The sequence below is a fragment of the Myxocyprinus asiaticus genome, chromosome 49 (assembly GCF_019703515.2).
Source record: "Myxocyprinus asiaticus isolate MX2 ecotype Aquarium Trade chromosome 49, UBuf_Myxa_2, whole genome shotgun sequence".
Classification (NCBI taxonomy): Eukaryota; Metazoa; Chordata; class Actinopteri; order Cypriniformes; family Catostomidae; genus Myxocyprinus; species Myxocyprinus asiaticus.
The window spans coordinates 10514019-10525447 of record NC_059392.1 but is presented as its reverse complement, the minus strand read 5'-3'; the positions used below and the strand labels follow the sequence as shown (position 1 = coordinate 10525447).

The 11429-nt window shown below is 40.7% G+C and overlaps 1 protein-coding gene across 1 annotated transcript; it reads left to right on the top strand.

Annotated features, from left to right (window-relative positions):
* The first annotated feature begins 1251 nt into the window (after positions 1-1251).
* si:ch211-212d10.2 (uncharacterized protein LOC557710 homolog) lies at positions 1252-11334 on the top strand. The gene is made up of 4 exons (XM_051693233.1): positions 1252-1414; positions 4239-4248; positions 9040-9169; positions 11038-11334. The coding sequence occupies exons 1-4, from the start codon at positions 1252-1254 to the stop codon at positions 11134-11136; spliced, it is 402 nt and encodes a 133-aa protein (XP_051549193.1). The 3' UTR covers positions 11137-11334.
* The last annotated feature ends 95 nt before the right edge of the window (positions 11335-11429 follow it).

Here is an 11429-nt window from a genome sequence, read left to right as displayed (position 1 = left end):
ATCGCATTTAAATAAAACAGGACATCCAGCACATTAATGGCAGCCGATTATACCACCTCTTCTTCTTCTTTCTGTTTAATGGCAGATCGCAAACCAATGTGTATAGGTGCATACCGCCACCTACTGTACCGGAGTGTGTAACATTAGGGTTTTTACATACTTCAGGTTACATAAAAGTAAAAAAAAATAAATAAATAAATAAATAAACAACAACTATATTTTACGATCTAATCCTGTATTTTTAAGAACATGAAAGAGAGCCTTGCAGTGTTCCCTCATTTTCTCACTCATCCCTAAAATCCTTTCCAAATTCCATCCACGTTCTAGTTCATATATCTTATCACGTAAGATGTTCCTCTCTGAATTATATTTACTACACCCACATAATGACATGCTCAACATTTTCAGGAACATTACAAACGTCACATTTATCTGATATGCACTTTCCCATTAAATAAAGTGTTGATTTTATTCCAGTATGTCCAAATCTTAATCTTGAAAAAAACACTTCCTCTCTTCTACACATTTCATCCCTTTGTATGCCTTCACCTTAATTGATTTTTGTATGCTATAATAGTGTCTCTGTTTGGTATCTGTGTCCCACTTCTTCTGCCACGAACCCCTGACTGCCTTTTTAATTAATGATTTGGCCTCACCTTTTCCAAGGGGAACTTTCATTATTTCATCCTCATTTAATTTCAACTCACTCTTTGCAATCTCATCTGCTTTCTCATTACCCTATTCACCAACATGAACAGGAACCCAACAAAACTGTACATCAGTTCCAACTCTTCGTATTCTCAACATTATAGTAAATATTTCCAACAATAGATCATCTCTTATTGTTTCTTTTGATTTCAAGCTACTAAGAGCTGCAGTAGTGTCTGAACAAATGACAACTCTCTCAGGCCTTACCTCTTCTATCCATTGTAATCCTAAAAATATGGTGACTATTTCAACTGTAAATACAGATACTCTATCATTAATTCTTTTGCATATGACAACATTAAACTCGGGTATGTATACTCCTGCTCCTACATGTTCACTTCCTGGGTCTTTAGATCCATCAGTAAATATTGGCATATAATTAAAATAGTTCCTTTTCACATAATCTTGAACCAAATATCCAATGTTATCCACATTCCTTTCAGTCCATACTCTCTTCTGCTCCACAAGTTGCAAGTCCACCTTGGGCACTGGAAATATCCATGGAGGAACATTACCCAATACAGTATTTATTATCCCACCTCAATGACTGCTCAAGAAGATGAGAGTGTTTCCTGGAGGCCGATAGGCCCTGTGTCTCAGCCGTCCAAGAAACAATGTCGGTTTATCTATTCGTCTAATGGAGGCGACGCGGATTTGTGTCTTTTCTATGTGAGTGGGGAAATCTATGCAATCGACGCTCATTCAGGTATGAAATAATGATGTCCGATTCTTGAACGAATCGTTCTTTTGAACCGATTCTCAGCAAGTATCCGGTCGAGCCGATTCACAACATCGAACTGAATCGAACTTTAGTTCCTGGTTGATGATGCAAGATTCACAGCTGAATGAGTTAGTCCCACTAACTGTCAAAGTTTACCGAGGACTTGCTATGTGTTGAAAGGTTAATGGCAGTGGCCACATAAAACATTTATAAACCTAGAGATGTTTGTTTCTGTTATTCATTGAATTATTTAAAATATTTGCAAATGAAGGTCTTGAGTATGCATTTTTACTCAATCTTGTTACTAATACAAATTATTAATAATATATTAGTTTTGTAGTTGTGTTTGTATTTTTTAATTAGACTTAATGAATTGTGTTGCGAACTGTGATGGACATTTTGAAGAAATCTAAATTTCCGTAACTTATGTGGTATCAGCAACAGCATACTAAAAAGAAACTAAATGCAGATGACTGTTAGCATGAGACCGAGTTCGAAATGAACGAGTTCGACTCATACAGGCAGGTGGCTCTTACGAGTTAAGCCCAAAGTATACTTCACCTGTCCATGTTCCGCGATGGTCCGCGCACAGTCCGTGTGATGTAATTTTCATCATCAGGGGTGTCTACGGACGTCAACGCATTGTCCGCGTGCAGCCAGATTTTTCTGTGCATGGACAAATGCACATGCACAAGGTTGACTGTTGAGATAGAAGAGTCCAATAGGTGGCAATATGCATAGTTGGGCTGTACTGTCAAGCAGTAGTCAAAGAACATATCTTCTCCATCGTTTTGTTGTTCTTGCTTCCTCTAATGGCGGATCCTCAGTTTTTTTCTTCTTTATCCTTCAGAGCAGATATCCTGTAAATGACACGACTCGGTGCTGCCCTCTAACGTCTGGTAGCGTATAACAAAGCAATTGTACTGCGCATGTGTCGAATGTGTCCATTTGCGCTCATCCACGTGAGGTATACTTTCAAAGCTGTGCGCACACAACCGTGCGCGAGACGGAATGGAACGCTCAAAATGAAGTATGCCTGGGCCTTTACTAGAACGGTTATTGAACCAAAGAACCCGTTCGAAATTAATGAATCAAACCTACAGGCAGAATCAAAAGTCAGCTCTTCGGTCGTGTCCGACTCAAAAAGAACTGAATGAGCCGGTCCCACGAACTGTCGAATTTGCTGAGGATTACAGAGGAGTCTGATGAGTGAGCTGCTGTTACTATGAGCATGCGTGTACCGAGGACGTGAACGAGCCTGGGGTGAAATGTAAGTTGCTTTACTGACAAACAAAATGTACTGGAAATATGCTTAGGACTATAGTTTTATTAAATAAAATTTTTATTAAAACATGCCAAAACTTTCCAATTGAGAGATGTAAATGAATTTACTATTGTTTATTGTACATGCAGATTATATTTTAAATTGACATAAGCTGAATCATTGTTTCTGGTGAGCTGATTAAGTTTATTCCCTTTATATGCTTTAGATACGTAGAACATATCCGCATTTGTACATTTGTGTCTGTATTGGGTACTTTAGGTGCAAAACTTTAATGTAGAAAACTTATCCAAGATGTAATCAAAATTTGTCAGTTGTATTCGACATGCAGGATCACAGAATGAAACACTGATGACAATGAATGCCATTATTATTATAAATTAATTGAATAAATGTAATAATCAGCAATATGCATTCACATATGACTGTATTTAAATGTTTGATTGTGAAAACATATCGGTTACATACGTAACCTCTGTTCCCTGAGGAAGGGAATGAGACTTCGCGTTTATTAATACATATGGGGAGTGCCTTCTTACACAACCTAGTTGAAACCTCTCTACAATAGCGGCAATATTCTAATATTGGCTATGGTGTTTGAGCCCCGCCAGTTTTGGCATAAAACTGTCCGCTATAAAAACAGCTCCACAAACACCTGTTTTCCTCAGAATTTCTGACTGAGAACAAGGAGTGCATCGCTTGTGCCTCAAGAACTCTGAGTCTTGTAGTGTGGCTAGCATTTGCAGTGTCTCGTTCCCTTCATATCAGGGAACCGAGGTTACATAACAGAGACATTCCCTTATGACTCAGTACACTTGACATTGTGTTTATTAACACATATGGGGAACAGAATCCCATCACGCCGCACTACACAACATAACCTCCCAGAAAGGAAGCATGTTGCCAAAGTATGCCGCAGTGAGTGACCCTCGTGTTGGGCCAGGAGGGGAGCACTCAGAATGAATATATGAACTATAGTCATATAGTATGTATTAACTCCTTCAAGAACACAGTCAAGAAGGGAGTTTATTTACAAGGAAAGTGCTTGTGACTTATGGTAAATTACAACTGCCTGAATGCAGGCGGTTGTGTAAAAAGATGGGGAGCTCGCCCTTAAAGGGAGGAGCATACGTGTATATATATATATATATATATATATATATATATATATATATATATATATATATATATATATATATACATATGGCCAATGAATAGCAAGCACTCTAAACAGAGAGGACTTGTCAAGAGAGAGACATTACTTCAAGGTTGTAAAACCTTGCGAATGTGTTTTGAGAAAACCATCCTGCTGCAAAACATATGTCTAGTAAGGACACACCATTCGTCCATGCCCATGAGGAAGCCTTGCCTCTAGTTGAGTGTGCTTTAACACCAATTGGGCAAGTCTTACCCTGTAAAATGGTGTTCATGACTGAATGTGTCAGTTCTGGCATATTTTTGTTTCGCCGGCCGCTTGTGGGCCATTGCATCTGCACTCAGCGGGGCTTGTGACTTCCAGTACCAGAGGGCACAGTGGGTATTCCTCACTGAAGCAAACAGATCAATTTCTGCTTTGCCGAATATTTCTCAAATCCTCAATACAGTTTGAGGATGAAGTCTCCATTCGCCCGGTATCACCCCTTGGCGTGACAATAACGCCATAATTCAGGTGGCCTGGGACATATGTCGCTCTCAGAGAGAGGAGATGACGCTCGCTCCATAGGACGAGGTGGTGTGTCAGTCTCAACAGTGGCGGTATATGAATTCCGCCTTGGCGGTTTATATATGCCACAACGGTCATGATGTCTGAGCGAACCAGGACAAGAAAGTTCGCTATTTCTGAATGAAAAGCCTTTAAGGCTAGGAATACAGCTGATAGCTCTAGGCAGTTGATGTGCCACGCTTTCTTCGCACCTGTCCAGGTGCTGAAAGTTGGGCATCCATCGCACACCACCCCTTCAACCTGTGTTGGAAGCATCCGTAGTCACCACTTTCTGCCTGACAACCTGCCCCAGTGCGACACCTCACTGGTAAAAGGCAGGAGCTGTCCAGGGTGCTAAAGCAGCTATGCATTGGCAGGATATAGTGATGCGTATGTGCCCTTGGCACCAAGCACGCTGTGGCACATGGTGCTTGAGTCAGCACTGAAGAGGTCTCATGTGTAAGAGACCTAATGGGATGCCACTGCCATAAATACCAGTGCCTTTTGAAACAGCTTCAGTTGAAGTGTTCTCCCCAGTTTGAACAGAGACAGACACTGTAGAATGGCCTGAAGTGCACGCACCCGCTCGTGGAGTCGATGCAGACTCCCAAAAAGGAGATTTGTTGGCTGGGGGAGAGCGTGCCCAGTTCACATTGAGGCCCAGTCTGTTTAGATGTTGAAGCAGTAAGTCTCTGTGCTCACATAACAGAGTCTCTGATTGTGCCAGTAACAGCCAATCATCGAGGTAGTTCAAGATGCGCAAGCTGCTCAGTTTTAGAGGGGCGAGAACCGCATTGATGCACTTTGTGAATGTGCGAGGAGCCGGAGACTGTCTGAAAGGCAGGACTTTTAATTGATATGCTGTTCCCTCAAATGCGAATCTCAAAAGCATCCTGTGATGTCGTACAATTTGGATATGAAAGTACGAATCCAATCTATCGACACAAACCAATCATGTGGGCGTACATGTGACAAGATCAGTTTCTGAGTAATAATTTTGAATGGGCGCTTTGTGAGTGCACGATTCAAATGTCTCAGATCCAGGATTGGCCGAAGCCTTCCGTCTTTCTTTGGAACAAGAAAATAATGTCTGTAAAACCCTTTTTGTGACCAACAATTTGGCACAACCTCTATCGCGCTTTTCACAAGGAGATTATGTATTTCGGCTCGTAACACTGACGCGTCTTCAGACGAAACCGTGGAAGACAGAACGCCATTGAAACGGGTTGGCCAGCATGCAGATTGGATCGTATAACCGTGTTCGATCATTTTTTTTCACCCATTCTGAAATACAAGTTAGGGCTCACCACATGTCTGCGTAATGGGACAGAGAGCAATTTGGTTTGCTCACCGTATGATATAATGCGTTGCTTACCATAGGGAAACGGTTGCGCATAATGTGTGTGTTTTGAAGAGGAAAAGGGCTTTTTATTGAGAATGTGTGAGCATCTCATGCATTTGCAATGAGTGTTGTATTCTTTTTTGCATTCATTGCATTTTTTTTATTGCATTTATTTGAGTGCAAGACACAGAAACAACATTTTGAACAATATTGTGAACAACAATATTCCTTTCCCGACAAACAGCAGTGGGGAGATGGGAAAGAGTGTTTTGTGTCTCCAATTGAGCCTTCTTTGGAGCAGACCTATAGGGAACCACGGGCTCTGCTTTCCGCTTCAAAGGGCTGTGCCCTTCAGGGGCTCTTTCGCTGCACGGTGGGGTTTGTTCCACCGACACGAGGCGGGCGCTGATACGACTGCTTCTGTTTGGGCCACGGCTTGTGTGTCCTTACCAGTGGCTTGGCGGCGGCAGGTGCCAGTGCTGAGTCAGCAGATATGGGACTTTTAGTCGGGCGCTGGCTCGAAACAGAGCAAGGGTGAACCGGCTGTGATGTACTCCATTTGCGCATAAAGTGTCTCATAGCCTGTGACTGCTGCTGAGTCACGACGTAATGCTCAGCAAACGTATTCACAGCAAACTTATTCACAGAGCCGCCAAAGAGGCTGGCTGGAGACACTGGAGCATCCAACAGAGTGGCTTTTTCCCTATCACTCATTTCTGTGAGGGTCAGCCATATATGTCAATCCAGATCTGCCAGGTTGCCCATGGACTTGCCGATGGCCTGCGCAGTGACTTTCGTGTCACACAGCACTAAGTCTGTAGTGGTGCAAAGCTCTTTGAATGTCTCTGGATCGAAGCCTTGCTCTTCCATTTGCTTGAGGAGCCTGGCTTGAAATACCTGGGAAATGCGTGGAGTGCTGATTCAGCTTGTCCTGCTGCTAAGTAAGCTTTTCCAGCCAGTGCGGACGTTTGTCGACACGGCTTGGAAAGATGTATAGGCCGTGATTTCCACGCCCTGTTACTCGCTGGGCAGAGGTGTGCCGCTACTGCCTCCTCCACAGGGGGTAGTTGGGCATAACCGTTTTCTTCCCTGTGATCCACATTAGAGAGGATGGTATCACTGCGCAAGCATGTTGAGAAGGGTGTGCGCCAGGACTTAGACAGTTCGTTATGAACTTCGGGGAAGAATGGGGCAGATTTGCAGAAAGCGGTCGCTTGACAGCGTCCAGACTGCAGGAACCATTCAGCGATGCTAGATTGTTCAGGTTCCTCTGGGGGAGACCACTCAAGGTTAAGTTCTTCGACCATCCTTGTGAGGATGCAGAGCATCTCCCTGTCAGTGGCACATGCATGCTCCTCGCCCTCGCTGGGCGGAGGGGTGGCAGCATCGTCCACTGACCACTCACCTGATACAGTAAGAGACATGACATCGTCATTATCATCCCCAGCGTCAGAACTGCTGAACGAGACAAGGCCACGCACTCTTTCAGAGGGCCGGAGCTTGTCTCGCACATAGCGGTTCAGAAAACAAACGCTTCGTGGAGATTGAGGGGTCATGGGGTGTGTGCCGGCACGGCATGGCCCAGACAGTAAACGCAGCTCTCATGCTGATCTGACAGCAGGATGTGTCTCTCACACAAGGAAAACTTACGGAACGACATCTTTAAAAAGATGCGAACACGTAAGTGACTCTTTTAGATATATTTAATATCTTTTAAATATATATATATATATATATATATATATATATATATATATATATATATATATATATATATATATATATATATATATATAAATGTATTTATATTTATATCACACAGTATATAATACACAATATACAATTGCTTTGTAAGGATACACAACACCTGCCAAAGCACTGAGGGAATCAGGATGCTGAGGCCCGTTCACCAGCGAAGTGTCAAGCGGTGAGGCGAAGTGATGTTCGTCGAAGCACAGCAGGGGAGCAGAGAGTCTTCTCGTTGCCATGAAGATTCCGCCCACTGACTCGTGTATATCAGGAAGAAATTCTGAGAAAATGGTGTTTGTGCACCTGTTTTTATAGTGGACAGTTTCACGCCAAAACATGCGGGACTTTTGGCATTATTGTAGAGAGGTTTCAAATAGGTCGTGTAAGAAGGCACTCCCCATATGCGTTAATAAACGCAATGTCAAGTGTACTGAGTCATATGGGAACCATGACTCCGGGATGTTAGAATGACCTATTAGTGAAGTCATTACGTGATGACATAAAAGAACCGCTGAATCTGCTTTTGAGCCGGTTCATGGAAATGAACTGTCCGAAAGAACCGATTCGCAGAAATGAATCGGACTTCCCATCACCAGTATGAAATTGTTTTCCTTCCCATTTTATTCACTTATATAGATTCTTAAAGCATTAAGTAGGGATGCAAAGCTATTAAGCTAGCCAATAAGAATGCTATCCCCAAAGACGGTGCGGGTAAATATTCTTAGGGGTCATTAAAACTGAACGCATTTTGCATCCATCCACGATGTTTTTCAATTGTTTTTCTATGTAAACATTAGCTAGACGGACGTCTTTAACTGTTGCGTTCTCAGCAGCGGCAACTTTAAGATGTTTAGTATTATGATTTGCCTAATTTTTTCCCGGCCTTCCAAACATTCACTAGGGTAACTGTAAACCGTAGTTCCCACCAAAATGCCATTGTTACCACATACTGTAATTAAATACTGTATATTCATTTTTAAATGGTGTCAGAAGCTTTTAGAATTTTAAGAATTTCAGTACAGTGGTCACTTACAAAGAAAGTGTAAGCAAGTTTTTCTTCGGACATGTGCAATGGTATTACTACGATGTTTTTTGGGCATGTACCATAATAGTTGGCCTACCATGCTATTTTTTAAAGTACCTAGGTGTACCATTTAAATATCATGTATATGTGAATTTTAGTACCATGTTTTGATGAAAAAATACCATGGTATTACCATCTGATTCTACCTTACCATATTGTACGACCAAAGTACTTTATCGTAAGAGGTGGCTAATACCAAGTTACCATAGTGTTATTGTAGTAGTTACAGCAACTGTGGTATGGTGGTGGAATCTATGGTTATCATGGTCATTTTTTAAAGGGTGAATGTTTTGTCTATTGTGGGATGTTTTGTCTCATTCTCTACTCTGTCATTTCCATTCATCTGCCAATTCAAATAACAAAACCAGGGTGAGCTAAAATACACACATGATAATTTCAGTGTAAAAACATTAAAAATTCCACTTGAAAAAGGGAGACTTAAAATATACAGTAATTGTGCAATGCAATGTCCTTTGTGTGATGGAGATATTGAGGAGGCCGATGGTGTTCTTCAGGTTTTCTGCCCTTTGCATTATTATGATTTCAACCTCAGAATGGGAAAATCAAGCACAGGTTTACAGGTAAGAGACCATTAAAAAAAATCTTATAAATATAGCTGCAAGCAGCAACGATGGGCCCAAGCACTACAATGCCATCGGCACCTGGTGGCTCTAGGAAAACAAAGCATGGTGGCATGCATTTGAGAGGGTAAATATAAGAGGACTATTTCAAAGTCACACAAAGTGTCACACTTCCTGTTGTCAGTTGATGACACTATGACCATGACCCACAATAGCCACATCAATGCGATTAGCTGACATGACCAAACATACTGCTTGAAAATTTTGATCTAAATCTGTCAATGCATACAGAAGATATGAGACATTTCCTATTTCTCTTTTTTCACCATAAATGTATTGCCTCGCCATGGCTACACCATTCAAGATATCAAAAATTCATGCACAATTTGTCTTGGCATCATGTTGATCAAATGTTGTTCAAATTTGGTGAGAATCGCATGAATCCCCTTGGAGGAGTGTTTAAAAGTTCAGAGCCTGCAATTTTCAAAAAATGCACATTCAATCCAAAATGGGCAACTTCCTGTTGGGCGGAACTAATGACTGTAATTTTAAAAGTTGTCTGGCTTGATGAGAACAATATATGTAACAAGTTTGGTGACTGTAGAAGAAACTGACCCCACCACTTTTGTAAAAAGGTGGCGCTACAGAGCTCCCCAGCCACGCTTTTTCAAATTCCAGAGCATGCATTTTTCAAACAATCCAAAATGGCTGACTTCCTGTTGGGCAGAGCTTATGACTGTCGTGCGAAGGTTGTCCGGCTTGATGAGATCTATAAATGTACAAAGTTTGGTGATTGTAGCTCAAAAGGGATGTGCTACAGAGCCCCCCGTACATGCCCATTTTCTAGGTGGCGCTACAGAGCCCCCTCTACACGACCATGTATGAACTGTGCCAAGCCCTAATGGCCAAAGACTCTGATGCATGTGCGAAATTTCATGTGTTTTTGAGCATGTTAAATGCCCCAAAAGTCCCCGAAATCTTGAAATGTAAAAAAAAAAAATTATAATAATAATAAAAATAGTAATAATAATCCACTTTTGGTACTTGGGCCCTAACAAACTCTTAATAAAGGGTTGGTTCACCCAAAAATGAAAATTCTGGCATCATTTACTAAACACATAGCAAAAGATCAAACTATTTTACAATCAATATGAAAGCAACTGTTACTATCTAAAAGGAATCTCTGATATATTTTGTGACATTCTCTTGAATCAATACGATACCTTTATTAGCCTAAGAGATAAACCAAAAACCATTACTAAGGAATAAAAGGAAATCAGCTATTACATTTTTTTTTACTTTCGACCCAGAGAGCAATAGTCGATAATTCAGCATTGCTGAAAAACGTTAGAATTTTTGTATTAAAACCAAATTTTTTTTGTACAATCACTTTAACTTAGTATGGCACCAAACATTATCTCATACAGTACTAGATTACACATCAACAGAAATGACAAATGTTGGTGCTGCCAAACATACAGATGTTTGGAAAGTCTCATTCTAAGACTCATTTTGGCATGTTTTAGTTTTGTCAAACATCTGCTTTTTTAATAAACAGATGAAATGTGTTATCGCATGCTGGGACTATAAAGAATTGAGCAGTTAGATGTGACAGCGAAAGTCAGTCCAGAGACTTGGTAAAACAAAACATGATTATGTCATGGGGGGCTCGACACCTTGAAATGTGCAGTAATTAGACATTATTCCCACCACTGGTTAACATCCACCATGATCGTATATCAAAGCACCATCTGAGCTTCAGGCTTTTACAGCTATGCAAGCAGAAATAGAGACTGTGATGCATTGCAGGAGTTCTCAGTTTTATTTATTCATTGAAATGTATCATTTTTTTCCTATTTCTTTTTTAGCAACAGGTATATGGAATGAAATTGGAAGATGGCAATGTGTACGTCAAGCATGCAAGCAACCTGTCGTTACAGCCTTTTGGTCTGGTCAAAGAAAACTGAAGTCCTTGCTCATTTACTACAATATTTATTAGGGTGATTCCCACGAAATGAGTCAAGAAAATGTCCTGGTCCTACTTTACTCCAAAATCAAAGGAAACAAATAAGAAATTATATTTTTCATATACAAATTAAGGCTATTTTAGGGCCATTCAAATTTTTTACTTTATGACATAATTTATGGCAGTAATGCACATTTTACACCCCAATTCTCAGTACCGTAACGTAAATTTTAAAAAAAAATTTTTTTTATATTATTTAAATTGTAAAGTATTTATATATCATAGCTGTACTCT